This window comes from Heterocephalus glaber, unplaced genomic scaffold (genome assembly GCF_053883595.1).
Source record: "Heterocephalus glaber isolate CG9 unplaced genomic scaffold, H.glaber_assembly_v1.0 deba00001662, whole genome shotgun sequence".
NCBI lineage: Eukaryota > Metazoa > Chordata > Mammalia > Rodentia > Bathyergidae > Heterocephalus > Heterocephalus glaber.
Window position 1 is genome coordinate 5,522,944 of NW_028258403.1, and position 21,978 is coordinate 5,544,921.

The 21,978-nt window shown below is 47.7% G+C and overlaps 3 protein-coding genes and 1 long non-coding RNA gene across 5 annotated transcripts in view; 2 read left to right on the plus strand and 2 right to left on the minus strand.

Moving 5' to 3' along the window:
- LOC110345645 (uncharacterized) overlaps positions 1-5,250 on the plus strand; it is a 49,012-nt gene extending 43,762 nt beyond the window's left edge. Inside the window, exons 2-3 of the long non-coding RNA XR_002389103.2 lie at positions 2,446-2,630; positions 4,249-5,250. This is a non-coding gene — a long non-coding RNA (uncharacterized LOC110345645). The remainder of the gene's footprint in view (positions 1-2,445; positions 2,631-4,248) is intronic.
- A 309-nt stretch (positions 5,251-5,559) lies between these two features.
- On the minus strand, positions 5,560-13,780 carry Dhrs1 (dehydrogenase/reductase 1). The gene is given in 9 exon segments (XM_087197034.1): positions 5,560-5,918; positions 6,242-6,311; positions 6,931-7,009; positions 7,011-7,075; positions 7,494-7,626; positions 9,555-9,634; positions 9,771-9,914; positions 13,023-13,131; positions 13,133-13,780. Coding segments are annotated over 9 exon segments (1,077 nt in total). The 5' UTR covers positions 13,171-13,780.
- Positions 13,781-13,830: 50 nt separating this feature from the next.
- Nop9 (NOP9 nucleolar protein) lies at positions 13,831-19,108 on the plus strand. 2 transcript variants are annotated; one of them, XM_004864084.4, is made up of 10 exons: positions 13,833-14,175; positions 14,395-14,868; positions 15,775-15,885; positions 16,123-16,264; positions 16,393-16,585; positions 17,212-17,352; positions 17,739-17,864; positions 18,040-18,276; positions 18,465-18,570; positions 18,836-19,108. In XM_004864084.4, the coding sequence occupies exons 1-10, from the start codon at positions 13,929-13,931 to the stop codon at positions 18,991-18,993; spliced, it is 1,935 nt and encodes a 644-aa protein (XP_004864141.1). In that variant the 5' UTR covers positions 13,833-13,928; the 3' UTR covers positions 18,994-19,108. The 2 variants fall into 2 exon arrangements, with proteins under 2 accessions (XP_004864142.1, XP_004864141.1); XM_004864085.4 differs by lacking the exon at positions 15,775-15,885 and having other exon boundaries at positions 13,831-14,175.
- Positions 19,089-21,856, minus strand: Cideb (cell death inducing DFFA like effector b). The gene is made up of 5 exons (XM_004864086.4): positions 21,654-21,856; positions 21,251-21,395; positions 20,252-20,401; positions 19,832-20,022; positions 19,089-19,657 (listed from the first exon to the last, which is right to left on the minus strand). Exons 1-5 carry the CDS (start codon positions 21,692-21,694, stop codon positions 19,525-19,527), a joined length of 660 nt encoding a protein of 219 aa, XP_004864143.1. The 5' UTR covers positions 21,695-21,856; the 3' UTR covers positions 19,089-19,524.
- Between the last annotated feature and the right edge of the window lie 122 nt (positions 21,857-21,978).

Below are 21,978 nucleotides of genomic sequence, written 5' to 3' on the forward strand. Positions count from 1 at the left end.
CAAAGTTCTGTGTGAGGGAAGAGGGATGGGGAGGAGGTGGATGAGGGTCTAAAACCCAGAACTAGCCTGGGGTGGGGGCCCTCAGCTTACTAGGAAATGGATAATGACATTTATGGCTCTAATACTAGTCAAGACCTAAATGAATGTCAAAAGAAGAGGTTCCCCAGCAAGGGCAAAGAACAAGGGCAGAAGGAACCAGGAGAAGCTTCTAGAACATTGAGATGTGGACCATGAGACGCATACTGGAAGGCAGAAATGGGGTCAGTGTTGAGGAGGGGGAATGAGTGGTACTAAAGAGATTAGATTAGCTCTATCAAATGTATGGAGGAAAGAAGTGTGGTCGAATGTAGGGAAAGGCAAGACTGAAATTGTCCAGGAAGTCTTCATGGTGAGTAAACTCTGGAATGTTTTCACCACCCTGCCCATCCTCAACACCCCTCTTGCAGAAAATAAAAGGCCTTCCAAAGCCAAAACCAAAACCAAACAAGAACAAAGCAGCAGAGGCAGCCTGAAGCAGGGAAAGAGCCTACACTTGGAGTTATACATACTGGGTTGAATCCAGACTCTTTTACTTGAAAGACTTGCAATCCTGGTCAAGTTACCAACTTTTAAATTTTTTTAGTGGTACTGGGGATTGAACCCAAGGGAAACTAACACTGAGTTACATCCATAGCTCCCCCCACCCTTTGAGATAAAATCTCTCTAAGTTGTCAGATTTGGGCTCAAGCTTGCAATCCTCCTGCTTCAAGCTCCCAGGAATGTGCCACCATTGTCCAGTGACTCAATTTTTCTGAGCCTCAGTTTCTGCAGATGTAAGAGACTACTTACTTCATAGAACAGATGAAAAAATGGAAGTAAGATCTAGGTAGAGGGTTTTGGTCATTGCAGGTGCTCAATAAATATAAATTCTCTCAACTCCTACAATATGGAAAGTGTCCAGCTGCTCCACTGTACTCCCTCTTGCACAGGCCCCTCTGGGGATGCTCAGGACATTAAGGCCACATCTGTTCCAGCTTTGCTTGTTTCTTCTGGAACTATCTCTCCCACAAGGAGGAGTGCACCCAAGGCCTCCTCACTTGATAGGTGCTAACAGAAATTTAAGGACTGCCCCACTTCCTCCTTCTCAGCATTCCTCACAGGATTCCCTTGCATTTCCAAGAGACTAAGGAAGGGTCTTTTCCTCCTTATTCCTCATTATAGAGTTAAGCACAGACATATTCCTCTCCATTTCTGGCATCAAGCACAGGCAGGCAGACCTGTGATCTCTTGACCTAGCTCCAAGCTGAACCTGGACCTGGGCCTTGGTGGAGGAAAACTGTTCATCCCTTAAAGCCAGCCCACTACTGAGTCCTCTGGGTGCCTTGGAGCAGAGGGCAGTGGACAGCAGCACCCATGGCACTGTGAGACTGCAGACCTCTTGGGACAGGACAGCTATGTCCAAATCCCTGCACTAAAAGACCTGACCAAACTCTAGCAGGGCTCTAGCAGCATAAGGCTGTGTCCCTGGGATGGCCCCCAGACCCAAGTGCCTGATTCAGAAAGCTTGATGTTGCTGGGAAATGTTCCGATATGTTCTACCTGCACCAGGCAACAGGCCCCAACCTCCCATTTACTAAAAAAAAGCTTTCAGTTATATGTATCTCTTGCAAGCAGAACCATCTCTCTCAAGGACCTGAAAGCCCTTCTTTAAAATATAATCAACAGCCGGGGATTTAGCTCAGTGGTTCCGCTGCCTGCCTCGAAAGCACAAGGACCGTAGTTCGATCGATCCCCGGTACCAAAAAAAAAAAAACAAAGGTCAACAGAAGGAAAAGGTCTCTGTTTCCTAGCCTCTGTGAGGTGAGAATCCTAATTTAGATAACTACCAGCTAACAAAATACAGCTGCCCTGATCACATTCTGACTCCCCTGAGGCCCTCCAGTTCCACCTACCCATTCTGTCCTTAAAATGCCCAAGTCACCTCTGCACATATCAGAATGGGGCTCGGCTCTGGGCCCTATTGAAAATGAACAAAATTTGTTTTCACTGCTTTAAAACTGATGTTCTGCTGTGTTTGATACCAACTGGCAGAAAATCCAGCCTGTACCGCTCCTTAGCTCCTGATCAGTCCTGGGGTGACTTCTGCCTCCTCTGCAGCTCAGCATTATTGGAAGGTGTGCAAACTCCCAATCACTGACCAAAGGTATTGTGGCAGGATAATAAAAGACAAGACAAGATCTTAATGGGTAAATGGAGGGCCTAGGATGGTCAAAGCTCTTATCTGGCTAAAATGCCATCTCCTGGAGTTTGCCCCTATTTATTGAACACACAGCTTCTCGATGGGGCAAGGGGTAGTTCAGGGAACAATGGGGTGGAGAGCACTGATGCTAGCAGGATCCTGGCAACAAGGGAACAAGACATTCTAGTAGGAACAGATCATTAATGGGAAATATGTTTTTTCCATAGATTAATTCTTGTCTGCACAGAAGTTTTGTGTACGAGTCATGCTGCCCTTAGCTGCACTATTGTCTCGCCATCCAAGACGTCACAGCCAGCATCACGGATCACTGAGACCTCTGCTGTGGCCACTGGTGTATGAAGCTGTTCCTTTCCCACACACCAACTGCTGGCTCTTCAGACACTGTGGGCTAGTAGGTGGACATAGACTTTGAATATGAAAAGTCAATTTGTGAATTTGTAGCTCACTCGGGGTGGTCTCCATCACAGTATGAGGCTCTGGGGATGACCCATGAGTAGAGACACACACAGGTGTGTGTTGGGCATCTGACTGAAAGTATTTCAGGTAGGGAATCAATATGGGCTGAGATGGACCAGGCCCTTGGCTCTCTGGAGATAGGAGGTGGGAGCAAGGTAGGTTTGGTAGAGAAAGGCAGGGATTAGAATGTTGCAACCCTGCAGGAACGTGAGACGTAAAAGAAACAAGGCTGTGTTCAGCTTGGGGAGGAGCCTGGCTGTGGTGACCCGACCCTGGATCTTACCATGGTTCTCTAACTGAAAGCTCTTAGAGCTGGACCTTTGTCACATAGCTCTGCCTGTACACATCTGCCTCTCCCTGCCCAGGGCTGGGCACTGCAGGATGAGAGGTTAGGGAAAAGATTCCAGTGGAGGGGCCAGGTGAGGGACTGAGGGTCATGAGGAGCAGCAGAAGGATGGGAGGCCTGAGAGGACAGAGAGGAGGAGGCAGAGGGGAGGAGGAGCTTTGTGGATGGGATGGACCAACCCAGAGGTGAGGACCAGGGACTCCAAGGTGACAGGGCAGGGGCTGCGGCACAGTGACTTCTGCGGTCACTGTGGGGCTCTATGCCTCTGACATCTTTCTGTTTAGCCCAGGGCAGTTGGTCAGACTCACATCTGTGGGGACACCCTGAGGCAGAGGCACCACTGTCTGCCTCACTTTGACCCTCCTGACTGTTAGGTGGTTGCTCTAGACGGAATCTCACTTTAGGTGTGACAGCCCTGGGGTGAGATAGTCTCCATAGTCTGCTGCTATAGCGGAGACAGCTTGGGCTGGGCTTCTTGGGCTGGTCTCTTCTAGGCCTTCACAGCAGCCCTCCATGACCCTTATTCTCCCCTCCTTAAGCCATCACACACTCTTTTACCTTCCTGCTGGTGGGACAGGGAAATTTCTGCTGATGGCACAGCTGCATAAGGACCTTCAAGAGGTCAGGGCTCTGAGCTCAGGGCTGCTGCATCACTTAGAGAGGTGAGACACAAAGCCAGAACAGGCCTTAGAAACTGGAAAATAATCCCTCAGGTGGAGAGAGAGGCTGGCTTGCACACAGTCAGCTCTGCTCTTTTCATATGCTCCGATGTTTGCTGTACTGGTGTGGGCTGTGCATGGATATCTGAGAGTATGGGAGCACTGGCTGGCTCTGAGTTGGGGACTGGGCCCTAGTGGACAGGGATGGGAGCATTTTAGATTCTGGGCCATGTGAATGTATTGTCTCTGAAAAGTACAAATTAGGCCAGGGATATAGCTCAGTGGCGACGTGCCTGCCTGGCAAGCACAAGGTCGTGAGTTTGATCCCTGGTACTGCAAAAGAAAAAAAAAAGTTCAAATTAAAAATGTCAACCAAGAATCTCATCTCCATGACTTCCTGGGCTCCTTTGGGGGTTTAATCATCTTCCAAGGACCAACCAAGCACCTTGATTTGCTCTGGTGGGGGTGGGCTGCATCTCAGCCAGCCTCCTGTGTCTTCTTAGGGCTAATTCAGGGCAATTCACATTCTCTCTCTGTGGCTGCTGCAGGTCTCATGGTCCCCAATCAGGATAACACCACAGCAGTTCTGCCCAGGCCCAGCTCTGCAGTCTGCAGACACCATCTCCTACAATCTCTCCTCGGCTGACACCACCACTGCCATCAGGTCCCTGGCAATACTGACCCTGGGCCAGCCTCCTGCTGCTCCTGTCATGCCTGCCTCTTCTCCATTGGCCCACACCTCAGCCCAGTGAGCTTCCTCAAATACAAATCTCCAATCAAGCCAGTCTTCTGCTTAGGTCTCTACAGCTGACTGTTGGTGTCTGCCCAAATCCCCTGCAACTTCCTTTTTCCATTTTTGGGCCTGATGCCCACTTCAGTATGCATTCACAGCTGATACACCTGTGGCTCCTGAAAAACTGCCCTTGGCCTCCTGAAGCCATAGTGCTCTGGGTGGCAGTGTAACCAGTTGCTGAGTAGGCAAGGTAGCCCAGAAGGGCTCTTGTAATCAGTTTGGGAAAAAGCATTTCAGGTGACACTACTCCATGAGGAAGGGTAAGAGTGTGTCAATGGCAACAGCTAGTTCTCTGCCCCTCACTTGGATTCAGATAGTACCTTCTTCCCCAGTTCCAGGAAACCATAAACACCAAGGAATCTGCCCTCAGTGGATTGTTTTTGTTTTTGTTTTTGGTTCCAGGGATCGGGACCTTGTGCTTTCGAGGCAGGCAGTGGTGGAACCACTGAGCTAAAATCCCGGCCCTTTTAAAAATTTTTATTTATTTATTTATTTATTTCCCTTGGTGGATTGGATCTCACTCAGAGATCAGGCCCAGCTAGAAAGCAGCAGGCACCCTGGAGAGATGGTGGAATGAGGGATAAAAGCAGAGTGACCCTGGATGCTCCTAGTCAGAGGGACCCTGTTCCCCAGCCAGGACACAGGAAACAGGCTTGTAAGGAAGAGCAGGAACAGGGATGGAGGAAAGGGGCCTTGTCCTATGAACATAGCCTTTGAGAACCCACCCATTTGTATATCTTTGACTCTTTTCCCCAAGTACTGTTCTAAGTATTTACTGTGCTTTGCTAAGCACAGAATCAGCATTCACAACACACTGAAGGGGAAGTGAGAACCTTTATTAGCCTCCAGAGCATTTTTTGATACTGAAACAAAAAGTTAAAGGTAAGGACAGGAAAACCCAGTCACATAGAGGGTTCTCTCAAGGACCCTAGAACTCACCATGGATGCCCAGCAGAAACCAGGGGCATTGGTAGGAGAGTAAGGCCACTTCGCTCCACTGAGATAGGTGCAAATCCAAGAGCCTAAGTGGGAAGAGAGGCATAACTCTGATGTCAGGCCAGAAGGGTCAGGACTTGCTGGTACAGAGGGTGATAATCCACTTAAACGTTTGAAGGAAGCCAGGCGAGTAGGAGGCCAACCAGCCCAGGGGGGAGACATGTTGGGGAGCAGAGCTCACAGATAAGTAGTTGTGGACAGGGCAGCCTGGGGATAACAGAAGGAGCAGGAAGATCAGATCCTCTTTTCCACTCCTCACCCCAACCCTGGCTGAAGATACTGAGGGAAAGGAGTGAGCAGGGGACTGAAGGAATGGCAGGCAAGGCTGCTGGTGAGCCAGAGCTCTTAGCGTCCACATCTTTAAGCCATAATGTTGAGCAAGGTCACATGATGGCAGCACCTTCCCACTCAGGCTCAGGATATCAGGGTCTGCGGTACACACACAGTTGGAGATGGTGGGTATGGGAATGGTGCAGAGTGACAAGGTTTGGGCCCAGTGGGCCAGGGCACCGAGACAGGCCAGGAATCCTGGAAAACTATTTTTCTCTGTTCCCTCTGCCACAACTCCCAGAAGCCAGAAGCCAGCTTGCAAACCTCAAATAGGGAGTCATAACCCTCTGAGCCTCAAAAGCCAGAGAGAACTTCAGAGTATTTTTCAACCATCTCCCGATCCAAAACTGGCCACTGGCTGCCACTATCCTGCAGATCCTCCATACATCTTTCTTGTTACCATCTGGCCCCCATATCTTCACCTATTGCCAATGCCACCACACATTTGCCACTCATTTCTGGGGTTTCTGCTGCTGAGAAAACTCATTTGAACTGAAAAACAGGTTGAAAAATAAAAGGTTAATTTCCAGGAGCATTGCCTATATTTTCCCCCTCTCCAGCTTCTATTCCAGGAGGAAGAGAGGCCAAAGACCTGCAGGGCCCAGGGTCTCAGAAGTCACCACAGGTACTCCTTCCCACATCCGGGTGGGCCCTATGCTATATCCCAGGACCTGCTGCCTTTCCTAAGTGGAGATCTGATAATGCCAAGTAGTTTCTGGACCTTCTGGCTAGTTGGTGCAGGGGTCAAGTACATGGGCTCCACAGCTAGGTACCCTTTCAATGTATGACATGTGACCTGGAACAAGTCTGTTTGTTCATGTCTGCCTGCCTTCCTTCCTTCCTTTTCTTTTTTTCAGTGCTGAGGACTGAACCAAAAGCCTGCACATGCTAATTATATGCTGTACTACTGAGCTGTGTCCCCAGACCTGGGTTTCAGTTTCAACATCTGTAAAATGAAGATAGTATCTCCCTTACAAGATTAAAATTATGCGTGTACAGTGCTTAGCCCTGTGCATGCTGCTCTAGTAAGCCCTTGAGAAGTGGGAATATTTACTTTTTATATTGAGGGAGAGAAGCTAATTCCTCGGCATTCTTTACTTCCCTTGCTAACCTGATTAAACACAGGATCCTTAAATGGCTCATCCTTTGCCATAAAATCCTTCAGCAGTTCTGCCTGCATCATCCCTGGTCAGAGATACATAGCTGACTCCATGGCGCCACAGCTCGTGGGCACAGTCAGCAGCCAGTCTGTCACACTGTGGAGGGACAGAAGTCAGAATGAGAGCCCGGGCACCTGGGCACGTCACCTTCCTTCTTTACCCTCCCTGATACCAGTGGGGATGCCCTTGGCTGCTGCCCTTCCCAGGATCCTTGAGGTCTCTGCTGGCCCCCTTCCTGTGTGATACCTGCTCTGCCAGACTGAGGGGAGCCCAAGAAAGGAACTGTCCATGGATGGGGCAGAGGGAGAGATGAGGGCCAGCCAGCCTTATCATTCTTTTTGGGGGGTATAGGGTTTGAACCTGGGACCTTGTGCTTGTGAGGCAGGCGGCGGCACCACTGAGCTAAATCCCCGGCCTTAGCCTTACCGTTCTGACCACTGGGGACTGCACCTCCGGAGCTACAAGTACTATCACTATCCTGTACCTCCTAACCCCTGTGCCACTGAGACCTTACCGCAGCTTTCCCGACACCATAGGGGACGTTGAACATGTGCTGCAGTTCCCCAGGGGAAGAGATGACCACAATAAGCCTCATACCAGCTGGTACTATCAGCCATGCCCCATACACTGAGCACAGGTAGTGGCATCTAGAAAGTGGGGCAGAAAGGAGAAAGAATGAAACCTGTAAACGCTGGCCTGGTGCTGCAGCCCCTGCTGCTTCTTGTGCCCTCTAGTGGCTGTAGTCAGAGGGGAAAGGCTGTAGAGAGGCAGCTGTGAAACTGGGGAGTTGGACTGGGGCTACATTCTAAGAGGAAAACTGGTAAAATTAACCACTGACAGATGAGAACCCACAATCTTTAGATGTAAAAGAAGAAAAGAGCTCTGCCACAATAACAATGACAAACAAAATGGTTCAGGGGAAAAAACCTTTAAGAAACGTGTAGGGTCTGCATGGAAAAACTCTAAAACTGTAAAATGTGCAGCTAAAATTGTCCAAAGTTAAGAAGAATAGCATGTAAAACATCAGTTCTATATAAATGAATTTATATGTTTAGTCAATTTGAGCTATATCTTAGTAAGACTTTTTGAAGGAATTGACAAAATAATCTAAAGAACAGTAAGAATAAACATGTGAGGGTACCCAGGACAATTCTGACTTGTGGGCAAAAGGGATTTATCCCACTGTCACTCTTAACGTACAATGGCATAATAGTTAAAAGGACGCAGTACTGGTATAACAGTAGTCAGGTAAGTCAATGAAACAAAATAGTCAATAATTAGATCAAAGTGGAAGTCAGAATGTAGCACAGTATGAAGGAAACGCTTCAAATCAATGGAGAAAGCTAGATTATGCAGCAAATGGAGTTGGGACACTTGACCAGTTATTTGGGTTGGGTGGGACTGACCCTCTACCTCATTTATTATTTCAAAATGAATTCCAAAAGGACACAATATTTAAATGTAAAATAGGAAAGCCCAGTTGGGCATGGTGGTACCCATCTGTAGTCCTGCACTCAGGAGGCTGAGGTAGGAGGATCATGAGTCTGAAGCCAGTCTAGGCTACATAGCTAGTTTAATGCCAGCCCAGAGTATATTGGGAGACCCTGTCTGACAAAAACAACCAACCAAACAAACAAACAAAGAAAAACCCACTAAAAGAAAACACGTTGAATGTGTTTATAAACTTAAGGTAGGGAAGGCTTTTATTTATTCTGAGACAAGGTCTCATTATGTAGTTTAGGCTAGCTTTGAACTGATGGTGATCCTTCTGCTTCAGCCACCCAAGTGCTGGCATCACAGGTGTGTGCCACTATGACCATTTGGAAGGCTTTTCTTAACATTGCACCAAGATAGAAAATATGAAGCAAGATGGACAGATTTGACTTCTTGGTTACTTTCACAGGTGACTGGTCACATCTATCAAGTGTAGTTTAATTATCTGAGGGTAACAGCATTCCAATAGTAACCAGCAGACATATTATGCTGGGCAAGTTGTACATGATGTATTTCATCCCACTCGCATGCCAAATGTATGTGTGAATCTCTGAACTCCTGCAGTCCCAACCTGACTTGCGAACGCACTTGCATTTGGGTCTGGAATGAGGATATGGAGGCTAAGAAGGGCGGGTGCCTACTCTTTCTTACTAGCATCCTCATGATCTAAAACAAAAAATTTTCCTAACAGTTTTTTTTTTTTTTGGTACCGGGGGATCAAACTCAGGTCCTTGCGCTTGTGCAGTCTAACAGTTTTTGAAAATTCAGCCCACAGGCTGCATGCATTACTGAGAGGGTGAGGCTCCTTCTGGGTCTTGTATTTAGATGGGCAGAGAGTGAGGCAGAACAAGGCCAGTGTCTTGTTCCGATGCAATGACTGATAGAAACAAAGTTGGCATTCTCAGGTACAGACTCTAAGCTGTATGGAACTTCTCCAGAGATAAGTGGGCCATAAGGGAGAAGAGATGGGGGAGGCTGGAGGGAAAAGGAGAATGCACACGGGAAAAGGCCCAGGTCCTCAGGCAGGCTAAGTGAGGGAGGGGAGTCCAGGCTATTGGAGTGGGGAAAGGGGAGCACATACCTGAGTCCCACATTATTGACATCATCCCAAATGGAGGCAGGGAGCTCCCAGAATGTCTTACTGGTAGTGTTCAGGAGTGTCTGGAAGGCACAGGGAGGGGGAATGATTGGATGATCTGAAGGCAGAAGGTGTAACGGGCTGGGTAATGGAAGGGACAGTGAATGGGGCCAGAAGGGGGGGTAAGGAACGTGGAGCTGGATCAAGTTCAGAGGGTGCCTGAACCCCAGCAAAGGCATTATTGACCAGCACATTCAGACGCCCATTCTGTTCTTGAGCTACTTGTTCAAATAGGCTTCGCACTTCATTCTCCTGGCTTGAATCACACACCACAGGCACACACCAGCCTCCAAGGGATTGTGGCTGGTGAAGAACAGAGGACATGAGCTCACAGTTGCACACTAGTGTGAGATACAATGCAATTTCTCCAACTAAAGCGGGTCTGGGAAGGTGATCAGAGGAATCAAAGCCAGCAGTCAACATGGCAGGCAATACCGCCCCCTGGTGTCTGTTTGAGGAGTTTCAGGAATAGTGAGTGGGTTCTCCCAACCCACAGAGCAAGGTGGATTGGGATCTCAGGCACAAAATCCTCAAAGGCTGAGCATAGTGGTGCATGCCTATAATCCCAGCACTTGGAAGGCTGAGGCAGGAGGATTGCCATGAGTTCAAGGTCAGCCTGGGCTACATAGTGAATCTCAAAATAAATAAATAAATAAAATTTAAAAATTGACATTTAGGATATACAGTATAACGTTTACATTCCTTGTGGGTATTTGGTACATGTACATGACACATCTTACATCTTTTTACTGCCCCTTCCTCATTTCGCCCTTTCCTCAACCTTGGTCTCCTGGACCCCTGCCCATTTCCAAAAAATCTATTTTCCTGTTTACTTCTATTTTTTAAACCCTCTCACCATTTACTTTTACCAGTCCTTTATTTTTTTGTGCTTTGCCTTATTCAAATTAGAGATACTATATGTGAAGGACCCTGGTTAGCAAGACAGACTCCATATTGCTGCTTGACCCACCTGCAGGCCCTTTAGATGAACTCAGAAGGAGGAAGCTTAGAAACCTCCTCCCCTTAGAGAGTCTCTTAGAAGCAACAATTAATCAACTATTGTTTTACAAATGTTCTAACGACAGGGCGTTCTGCTTCTGTACCTTTTGCTTGCTTTGCTAGTTCTATCCCATAGGGGTGCCTAGAAACTGCTCGCCTCAAAGGTGTATAAAATATGTTAATCTCCCCCAGTCAAGACTCGAGTCCGATGCTTGGCTCGGTCCCAGTCGGTAATAAACTCCTGTGTGGATTTAATATCGCTCTCTGGTTGGTTCTTTCTCGCTGGGTGCAACAATATGGTATTTAAACTTGTGTGTCTGATTTATTTCACTTAACGCTGTACTTTCCAGGTATACCCATTTTTCTAAAAATATCTCAAATTTATCCTTCTTTATAGCTGAGTATAGATACATTTTCTTTATCCATTCATCTAAAAATAACAATAATAATGAAAACGGGGAAAGGAGATTTAGAGTCGGAAGGAGGGAGGTAGGTGGGGAGGGAAGGTAAAAAAAAGCAAGATGTGTTATGTACATGTACCTATTCACTAAGATCAGTGTAAACTTCATGTACTGCAAACACGTACTAATAAAATTTTAAAAATCTATAAACATTTATTAAGGCCTTTCATATGCAAGCTGAGGATAAAAGACAAGTCATGGAGCCTATTCCTAAAACAAGTAACTAAATTTTTCCTCATCCTTGGTCATTTCCAACACTCATGTCCTTAGCTCCTACACTTTACCACTCACTTGAAACTCTACCACTCCCAGTCCTCTTTTCCCCACTCTTCCAATGCTCCTGCTTGGTAAATGAAAAATCAACGGCAGGGGTCAGGGATTTAGCTCAGTGGCACTGTGCCTGCCTTGCAAGTGCAAGATCCTGAGTTTGATCCTGATACTGAGGAAAAAAAAAAAGAAAAAAAGAAGAAAAAAGAAAAGAAAAGAAAAATCAAAGGGATCAGGGGAACAATTTCCACTTCCTGGTCTTCTGCATCCTCTACAAATGTGCCCCATCCTCCAGCCTCAGAGGAAGAAGAGTACCGTATTCAAGAACAATCCCTTATTCTCCAGATTTAAGCTCTATGCTCCACCCTATTACTCTCTTACTTGTCAACTACAGCAACACCTAACTACTCACTCAACATCTATTCTTTTTGCCTTAAATTCATTCTTCATAATCCAGTCAATGTAAAGGATCAGAAACATGAATCTATTTGAAAATTTGAAATCTTCTAACTGGATCACTTTTTTTTAGTGTTGGTGACAGAACCTCAAGACTTTGAACGTGCTAGGCACGCACTCTACCATGAGCTACACCTGCAATCCTTTGCCAGTGACCTTTAAGATCCACTGTTTGCTTGATGGCATCTCACCCACTACTCCCCCCTTGCATTGCCTAACAATTCCATAGACTTTCACCATTCTCCTCCACTCCCCCATGCATGCTGGGGATTGAACCCAGAGCCTTATGCAATGTTCAGAAGGTGCTCTCGCACTGAGATATATTCTCAGCCCTTCTTTACCTAATGCTCACCTTTCAAGAGTCAGTTTAAAGATCACCTCCTCCAGAACGTTTTCCCTAACCACTCCCTTTATTAGCTCTATGCCCCTCCACACACCTGGAGTCTGCTGTGCACATCTCCCTCTTATCACTTATATTACACTGAAATGACTGGTTTCTGTATCTGACTTCCTGCTGGACTTGGAAGAGTGAAAATTATATTTTATTAATCTTGGGAACCCCAGTGGTTTTCTCTATGCCTAGCAAATCAGAGGTACTCAAATACTTATTTTACTGAAACCAAGTAGAGAAGTCAAATGAAAGTATACAGTCCAGTAACATCTTACCTAAAATAGAAGAAAGCCCAGGTCTAAAAGCCATTAGCTGAAATTCCCAAACCCCTGAAACTTTTTTTTTTTTTTTTTGGTACCAGGGATCGAATTTGGGTCCTTGCGCTTTCGAGGCAGGCGGCGGAACCACTGAGCTAAATTCCTGGTCCTGTCCCCCCACCCCTGAAACTCTCAAACACAATTTTTTTTTTCCATAAAACTCACTTGGGGGCCGGGGATTTAGCTCAGTGGTTCTGGCGCCTGCCTCGCAAGCGCAAGGAGTTCGATCCCCAGTACCAAACAAAAAACAAAAAACAACAAAAAAAACAAGGACTGAGGATTTAGCCCAGTGGTTTAGCCGCCTGCTGAGCAAGCGCAAGGACCCGAGTTCGTGTACCAAAAACAAAACAAAACAAAAACTCACTTGGTAGCGAAATTCGGTCTTACCTGAAGTTACTTATGGAGTTTATTATATTCTGAGTAAATATTTATGTTTTGTTGAGGAATACTAAAATGTCTGGTATGGGACTGGATGCTGAAGAGTGGCTAATTAGAAGACGTCCCTCAGGTGGTCACTTACCTCCTCAGCAGCCACCCAAAGGGTGTCCTCATGGCGGCCACTTATGTAAACTGTGGCACCTGCTTGGCAGAGCTGCAAGGCAATGCCACGGCCAATACCCCTGGAGGCACGTTACCACACACACTTGGCCCTTCATGAGCGCTGCCATAACTCAGGTAAAGGGGGTTATCTGTGAAGCAAAGAGTAGCTTTGAAGGAAGCCTACAGACTGTGTCTGGAGAAGGGATCCCGTCAAGATAGGAAAGGTAGCCAAGGTTGGAATCCTTTGAGGGGAGACAAGTTTCAGTGGAGGACAACTGAACTCGGGCTCCAGGCTAGGCTGACTGTTCCTTTTGGGAAGCCCAGGGTAAGAAGGCTGGATGGGACACACCTGCTGCGACCTTGTGAGTGGAGCTAACTAGGTTGGGGTTCTGGCAAGGCAGCTCCTCAGGGATGGATCACGTAAAATCTTTGAGTATTTGGAGCTCTGGCCCAGGTTGGCACAGTCCTGTCCCAATGCGGCCAAGCCAGGGAATGGCTTCCAGGTCAGGTACGCTTTACCTGCAGACCACAGTGCCTCTGAAGTCCCGGCTAGGTTTAGTTCTCCAGGCCTTTAAAAATACGGTAGTTGGAGAACTTTTCATTCCTGCCGACAGGCGGGACGAAGTGACTCTACCTGGGTCAGAGTCCAGGTGCTGGCCAAGTTTGAGAAGGGGACGTGGGGGAGACTCAAGAATCGCGGGGTACTGTCGGAGACGATTCTGGGCCAGGTCCGAGGGGGCGGAGTCACCCGCCGAGCCCGTCCCGGGTTGTCGCGGCGCTATGACATAGCACGCTGCTCCGGGAACGCGCCGGCGTTTCCACGCCTAGCGGCGCCAGAGCCCTGCAACCAAAGAAGTTCTCACAGACTGTAGGATCCCGAAGTTCTATGGGGCTGGGCCCACGCTCCCCCCGCAAGGCGGGGCGCCAGTTCCCAGCTGGCGGCAAGCGGGGGCGCGGGGCCAAAGGGTCGGGGCGACCCCCATCAGGCCGCGAACGGCAGCCCCGATCGCCTGCGGACTGGAGCTCGAAGCCGGCTATAGATGAGCATCCACACCTGAGCTCCGAAGCTCTGGGGTACTTCCGACGGGCGCTGTCAGCGCTGAAGGAGGCGCCTGAGGCCGGGGAAGAACGAGGTAGGAAGCAGCTAAGGGGTGGAATCAAAATCATAAAATCCAGAACAGGCAAAAAAAAAAAAAACGTTCTAGGGTCTCCAGAGTGCGGGGAATTAGTTTTATCCCTCATGTTCTCTTTAAGCTCCCGCCCTCCTCCCCTTAGGTGATGAACATAACCGTATCCTCTTCCCGGTCTCTTTAAAATATTTCTCTCCCCTTCCTCCCCCCCCCCCCCCCCAGAGCTGATGGTGCATAATATTTTGAAGGAAGTGGAATCTCAAGCCCTAGCCTTAGCCACGAACAGGACCGGTAGTGAGATGCTGCAAGAACTCTTGGGATTCAGTCCTTTGAAACCGCTATGTCAAATTTGGGCTGCTCTGCGCTCCAACTTTCGTTTAGTGGCCTGTCATCGTTGTGGGGTCCACGTATTGCAAAGTGCTTTGCTGCAGTTGCCTCGATTGCTGGCGAGTCCTGCAGAAGAGGAGAGGAAGGAGGAGGAGGAGGAGGAAGAGGAGGAGGAGAAAGATGGAAAGAATGGTACTTTGGAGGCCCTGGAGGAGCTGGTCCTGGGACTGGGCTCTGAGATGTGTGATGATTTTCTTTTTTACTGTGGAGACACACATGGCAGCTTCGTGGTGAGAACTCTGCTGCAGGTGTTAGGAGGGACTCTTCTGGAGTCTGAGAGAGCCAGGCCGCATGGCTCCCAGTCATCTGGTAAGTATTACAAGAAAGGGAACTAGACCTAGTGGGAAGGAGAGTTTAGGAAGTTCAGAACAGAGTAGGCAGAAGAGCAAGTCTTCATTAGGTAGTTTGACCTTGGAGAATTAGCAGAGAAATTAGCTCAAAGATTAGTGTGTACAGAGGCCTAGAAGTAAGGACATACAGATGTGTTTAGGGGGTCAGCTGTTAGGATGGGGGCAGGAAGAGAAGTGACTGATATAGAGCCATAGACTTCAAACTATTTTTTTAACCCATAACTCATAGGATATTTATTTTTAAATATGATTCAACACTTATATATAGATAGATATAGATATATTCATATATATGTGTGTGTATAGCTGTATGTGTACACATTGGACTGAAACAAAAGTTCGGGAAATATCCTTAACTATATGCAACCCACTCTGGTATTTTCTTTGATTTATAATTTTACTCTGCTCGATTAACACAATGCTCGTCAAGGTCACTAACTTTATTTCATGATACAGTCATATGCTGTGACTTAAATTTTGAAAAACAGAAATATGGTCAGAGTTTTTAAATAAGGCCTGATTTTGGAATACCATCCAAACCTGGCTGAGGAGTTTGAACTATCTCTTGTGGACCATAAGGGAACTGGTTGGAATTTCTTGAAAAATTAAAACAGAAATGTCTCAGTTCAGTCATCCAAAAGAGACATTTCAGTTGCATCATATCTATTCTACATCTCCAAGCTGAGTCCTTGTTCATCTATGAAATTCTTCTTCCTTCTTTTTTTTTTTGGTACTGGGGATCGAACTCGGGACCTTCTGCTTTTGAGGCAGGAGTGGCACCACTGAGCTAAATCCCTGGCCCTCTTCTTCCTTCTGATTGGCAGTTTTTGACTCAACATTGCACATGTTCTTGATTCTCCTTTAGAAGCACTAAGGGCCCCAACTCGGGAATGTAAGCCAACTGATTTTGAGGTCCCTGAAACCTTCTTGCATTGTCTTCAGGACCTGAGCTCCTGTTTTCTGAAGGACATTGCTGGTAAGGAGGGAATTTGGAGGAGGGTCTGGGATCCACATTTTGGGAGGTGATTACTCCCACGCTCAGTCCTTAGGTCAAATCATTCCTCCTCTCTTTGAACCTGGTCTGGCTTGATATTGCAAAGTATATAGATTCTTTGTGTCTGTCGTCCCTTGTACCTTGTTGCTCAAGGTTTGAAGTTGTACAGGTTGTTTGGATTTTGGAAAATATTTAATTATTTCTGCCCTCTCCCTACAGTGTTTATCACTGACAAGATCTCCAGCTTCTGCCTTCAAGTAGCCTTACAGATCTTACACCGAAAACTGCCCCAGCTTTGTGCCCATCTCTGCAGTGCTACGATTGGCTACCTGAGTACTCGTAATTCCTCAGCAGATGGCAGGTATGGTCAGGGTCTTCGAGTCAGCCAGAGTTGGTGGGGCTGTGTTAAATGAGTGAGGTGATGTGCTACAATTGCATTTTGGATGAAGTGCAGTTACAATTGCCTGATCCTCTTCCCCTTGTCCCCAGCCCCCTACTGCTATTTCTGCGGGATCAGACGAGCTCTAGACTCTTAGAGCAGGTGCTTCTAGTGTTGGAGCCCCAAAAGCTCCAGAGTCTCTTTGAGGATCATTTCCAGGGTCAGCTACAGACCTTGGCTGCACATCCCATTGCTAACTTCCCTTTGCAGCGCTTATTGGATGCAATCACTGCCCCTGAGCTGGTGAGTTGGAAACCTGGGCTGGGTTTTTTCCTTTTATTCTTGTTTATTGGATATTATTTTATTGTGTCCCTGCCTCTGTATATCTCTGACAGTGTGCTGCCCATTGCTTTTGTAAAGTTTTTATTCGGAGTTTTCTAGAGCTTAGAATGGAGATGCCCTCCTCCTAGAGGGGATTTGTTTTAGCTTCTTAGGAGCAAGTACCAGCAGGAGACTGTCTTAATTCAGGTTGTCAGCTTGAAGTTCCATGGCTACCTATACTCTTGGTTCTTAGTTACAAATCTATACAACACTGGGCTATTGCCTTGATTCTCTTTTCCTTTGCTGCTTAGCACCAGGGTGGGCTTTCCAGTGGGCTCATGGGTTGGGAGTTGGAGTAGAAAGGTAGGTGATTTCTAGTTCTCCCTTACATGAAGGGGCTGTTTAAAGTCCCCTCTTTATGTGAAGTGGCACCTCTCTACCGTTGCGTCTTGGGCTTACTCAGCCAAGCCAAAGTCCTGACATTGGCAAACCTTTTTATTATATTTTATGTAGTACTTTTAGTTGTTTTCAGCAAGAAGATTTCTCTGAAAAACTTAATCCATTATTACTAGAAGACCAAAGACTCTTCATCCCATGTTTCTCCTTAGCTGTCCCCTGTGTTTGAGGAGCTGAGTCCTGCCCTGGAAGCTATCCTGGCCCAGGGCCACACAGGGGTAGTTGTTGCCCTGGTGGGAGCCTGCCGCAAAGTTGGGGCTCACCAAGCCCAGGTCTTGCAGCTATTGTTAGAGGTGAGTATGTTACTTACAGTTGATTTATGCCCACAGTCTAAATTCTGCTACTTCAGGATGTATCCAAGTTTTAGTCATTGTACCTCTAGACCCAAGAGGTCTAAGGGAGTTCACAGATACAGGGAAAAATATATCCAAGAGACATCTCACAGCTCTAGAATGAAAATTGTTTCTCATAGCTGAGAAAAGTTTAAGGGATAAGTGTTTATTCAATCCCTGTTATATGTAGAGGGTGGGGATATAGCAAAGCGGATAAGATCCAGCCCTCTTAAAGTTTACTTTCTTGTGGAGTTAGGCTTTCTCCCCTTTCCTGAATGTTTTCTCTTTAGAAAGTCGAGATTGGGGATGTGTAGTTCTCAGAACCATCATATTTTTTTCTCCTTTAGGCGTTCCACTGTGCAAAGCCCTCTTCCCGGCATGTGGCCTGTGTGCCTCTCTTTGCCACTTTGATGGCTTACGAGGTGTACTATGAGCTTACAGAGGAGGAAGGGGCAGTGCCTGCAGAGCACCAGGTGAGTTAGGGGAGAGGCTAAGGTGGGGGCTGGGGCCTCCCTGGGCTTAGGAGGCCCTTTGAGTGAGGTGGTGAGATTTCTGACTTCATCCAGGGCAATGTGGCACTACCCTGAGGCTGAGCTCATTCACCTGGTTTGGTAGCTGCCCCCTAATTTCCTGTCTCCTTGCTTCCAGGTGGAAATAGCCACATCCAGGGCCCTTGGCGAAGTGACAGTACTTGGTTCTCTACTGCTTCAGCATCTGCTGCACTTCTCTAACCCTGCTCTTGTACTTCGAAGTCTGGGTGCCTTGACAGGACCACAACTTCTGACTCTGGCCCAGAGCCCTGCTGGTTCTCATGTACTGGATGCCATCCTGACCAGTGCCTCTGTGACATGCAAGCAGCGCCGCCGTGTGCTGCAGACCCTAAAGGTTAGAGTTCTGGCTTCTGCTTGATTTCCTTCCATTATCTCTGTACAGAAAATGAGCTCCCCTCAGAAGTGTACTGTAGAGTCAAGATAAGATATGTAGTTCCCAGACTGTTTGACTCAGTCTCTAAGTTCTTTTGAAATTTTGTTTCTCCTACCTGCCAAGACACTTTCATACATTTCCCAATGCAGGGACAATATGTGGCTTTGGCCTGTAGTCGCCATGGCAGCCGTGTTCTAGATGCCATTTGGAGTGGAGCAGCTTTGGGCGCTCGGAAGGAAATCGCTACAGAGCTAGGTGAGTTCCAGTGTGTCTCTTTGATGCTTGCAAACTTCCTGCCAAATAGCTGGGTGGCTGGAGAGTGGACTTAAATTCAGCAGAGACTTCAATTGCCAAGGGTGGTCTTGGTTACTGGTCCTTAACAGTCTGCTCTCACCTTGCCCTCTGTTGACTTATTGTACAGTCTCTGTTCCCACCTCTCCTGGCTTCTTGTGACCTTTACCCCAAGTAGAATCTGTGTCCAAGTGTGGGTGGTACTAAATATGAGTGGTTCCTTTTGCAGGGGAGCAAAACCAGGAGCTGATAAGAGACCCTTTTGGCCACCACGTGGCTCGAAATGTGGCCCTGACTACCTTCCTGAAGCGGCGAGAAGCTTGGGAACAGCAGCAGAGTGCAGTGGCCAAACGGAGGCGGGTGTTGAATGCAATACTTGAAGACTAAGGCCCTGGGATCTGGGACTGGGCACTGATAGGGAGGGTGAATGAGAGTATCTATCCTGTCCCTTTCCTGCTTTAAATTGGAGTCAAAAGTCTTGGTAAACATTTCTATATTTTTATTGTTTTTTTTTTTTTTTAGATGAAAGATTTGAGGAAATAGAGATCTCAAGATAAAGTCAGAGGGCTGTCAGCAATGTGGGGAGCTTAGGGACAGGAGGAGTTGGTAGGGATATAGATGTAGCAGCAGTTTAGGGGGATTTCCTAAATCTAGATGACTGGGGACAGGTTGGGGCCTTTCAGGGTAAGTGGGAGGCTGGAAATATGGGTAGGATGGGATAGCGTATTTAGGAAAGAGTTTGGTTGGGGGAGTAAAGGATTATGCTGATGGGTTCTATCACAGTGGGGTCAGAAGACAGTGGGGGATTTGGGTGTTGTTTAGTCTGCACTGTCTACAGGTCCTGAAGCTGGATGCTGTCACAGTCCTCACGACATGTCTCGTAGAATGAGTCTGGGGGCAAAAGCTCAGGCCCCCTTCTCAGCAGGAATGGAGGCGACGCTGACATTGCCAGTGCTCAGCTCCCTCCACTACATGGTGAAGGGTGGAGGAAATACCCAGCAGTATATGGCCAAGGCCTTGCAGCAGCTTGGAGATCCAACGGAGGAGCTCCCTGAAGTGCAGAGACAAGAGGAAATCAGATGATTAGGGGAAACCAGGAGTTTCCTGAGAGCTAGAGTTTATCACAAGGGGGTGCTAAGTGGGGGTGAATGGGTGTAGGAGGTGGAATTATGGGAACTACACAACTATAAGGAAGATGGAGTTGTAGGATATGTTGATTTCTGACCTGAGTACTCTTTTTGGACCCATTCCTTGAAAGTCACAACTCATAGAGTAGAGCCCGTAGAATGTTGCTTTGACGTTTAGGCTGCCGAAGAGGTCTCGAGGATTTTGCTTGTACACATCAAAGGTGATGCGGGCAATGTCCTTACTGTGCTTTGGCTTCTCTCGGCCCAGGCCATATGACAGCATCCCACTCTGTAGGGCATCCACATCAGTGCAATGGACCCTTACACCCTGCCACCCACCACTGATCCCCATCAACATTGGTCAGACCCACTGTGAACTGTGTCCACTTTGTGATGTCCTTGACAACTCCATAGCTCTCCCAGTGCCTCTGCCCCAAGATGGGGGTTAGGCTAGAGAAGAGGTTGGGGAGAGCTATAGAGCATTGTTGGCCTAAGCAGCTCCAGTATGGGCCTCTTACCCTGGTGGAGCTCCAGCTCTGCCCTGGCTCCAACACCATCAAGCATGTGTCATCCTCCAACAGCTGAAAGAAGTCCTCACTCTCCACAGTAGTCCCATCCTCCTCTAATACCAGTGTTAGCACTCCACTCAGTGACAGGGTCTCCAGTGCCTGCCCAGTGGCAAGAAACAGAGGGAAGAAGCCTATCTCATACCATTCCCCTCCCCTCCTTAGCTGGCAACATCCATTGTTCAGTCCTAGACATTGGTTGATACACCAGCTCTACATCCTGGTGCTTTGACATTCCTTCTTAAGGTATCATCTCAGTGTCCTTTAGTTATTGGGGATCCCTCACTAGGGGTGACTGTGTGTGTGTGTATATGTATGTATATATGTCTATGTCAGTGCTGGGGATTGAATCAAGGCCTTGGCAAACAACTCTGCCATTGACCTATACCTCCAACCTCTTCTACCATGTCATTGTCACTTTTCACACAGATCACTATTCCTGACTTACGAATTCTATCCCTTCAGCCCTCCCCATCTACTGCTTCCTCCTACTCCCAAAGAGAAGTCCATTACAGTGGTACCTTGGTACTCATCATCAATTGGTTCTGGGAGGTGCGATGAGTCCCAAAAACGAAAAGTATCAAATTATTTCGGCTGAAAAAGGTATCCCATCATAAGGCAATCAGCATGAATCAACGTGTATCAATGAGTACTAGGACACAACGATTACCACACAGTGAGTACTGGGTCAAAGTTTTTATGTGAAAATGCACTGAGTACCAAGTTCGGTGAGTTTTAAAACACTTGAGTACCAAGGTATGACTGTACCTGGAAAATAAATGAATTCACCCCAATGCAAGAGAGATCATTGGGTTAACTGCCTCACTCTTGGCCCTTAAGAGAGAGGGACAGCTGTGTGACCTCACCCCTTTCTGCTCCATCATTCCAACTTGTCACTGTTCTTGAGCCCCCTGGCTGTCCGTGATATGGGAACCCGGGAACCTGGCTCACCTTATCTAGCAGTTCCTGGTGGCTGGCAGCTGTTAGACCTTTCCTAATTGTCCGCCTGTGATCACAGACTCGGAAAGGTCGCTGAGGTGGTGGAGCTGAGGTCCAGACTCTACGGCCAAACTCAGAGCTCACGTTGGATACTGACCTGGTAGTTTGGAAGAAAAGTCAAGAAGGGAGGAGGAGGGGCTCTGAGTGTAGTGGGGATGGTAGGGGTGGGATGGCTGGAGGGTTAGGGCAGAGCATTAGGTCTGTGAATTAGCCAACTGGATGAAGACCATGCAGTGGGGTTAGGGGCTGGACTAACCTGTGTAAGGGAAGTGAGTCTCATAGGGGCTGAAAGGTTTGTTGCCCTCCCTGCTCCTGTCCCCAGAGTTGGAGGGTGTAGAGAAGGGCTAGGGATTACCTGAGTAGGTCTTTGGGGTTCAAGGATGGGAGGTAATCCATGGCAGAGGGAGGCAGTAGGAAAGCTGCCTCTCTGGCTCTTGCTGGGCTGGGGCTGAAGTGTTGTTTTCTGTTGCAAAGCTGGAATCTCAGCCTTGGAGAGGTGGGAGATGAGTCACACCTGGACTCTGGACCCCCTTCCTGGCCAGTAAGAAGGACAAAGTCCAAGGGGAGGGAAGGAGGAGGAGCCTAGACTGGGTCATCTGCAGGGTTGCCCAGCAAAAGCCAATGAAGCTGGGGTGGGGGGTGGTGTGAGGCGGGGAGGGGTTAAGACATTGAGGGTAAAC

Excerpts from the sequence above, each read along its gene's own strand:
- Nop9 (XM_004864084.4), top strand. The coding sequence starts at position 13,929 with ATGGGGCTGGGCCCACGCTCCCCCCGCAAGGCGGGGCGCCAGTTCCCA. Across the intron at positions 15,886-16,122 it reads TTTTCTGAAGGACATTGCTG|TGTTTATCACTGACAAGATC; the intron begins GTAAGGAGGGAA and ends CTCTCCCTACAG. Across the intron at positions 17,865-18,039 it reads CAGTGCCTGCAGAGCACCAG|GTGGAAATAGCCACATCCAG; the intron begins GTGAGTTAGGGG and ends CCTTGCTTCCAG.
- Cideb (XM_004864086.4), bottom strand. The coding sequence starts at position 21,694 with ATGGATTACCTCCCATCCTTGAACCCCAAAGACCTACTCAG. Across the intron at positions 20,402-21,250 it reads ACCAGGAACTGCTAGATAAG|GCACTGGAGACCCTGTCACT; the intron begins GTGAGCCAGGTT and ends GCCACTGGGCAG. Across the intron at positions 20,023-20,251 it reads AGAGCTGGAGCTCCACCAGG|AGTGGGATGCTGTCATATGG; the intron begins GTAAGAGGCCCA and ends GATGCCCTACAG.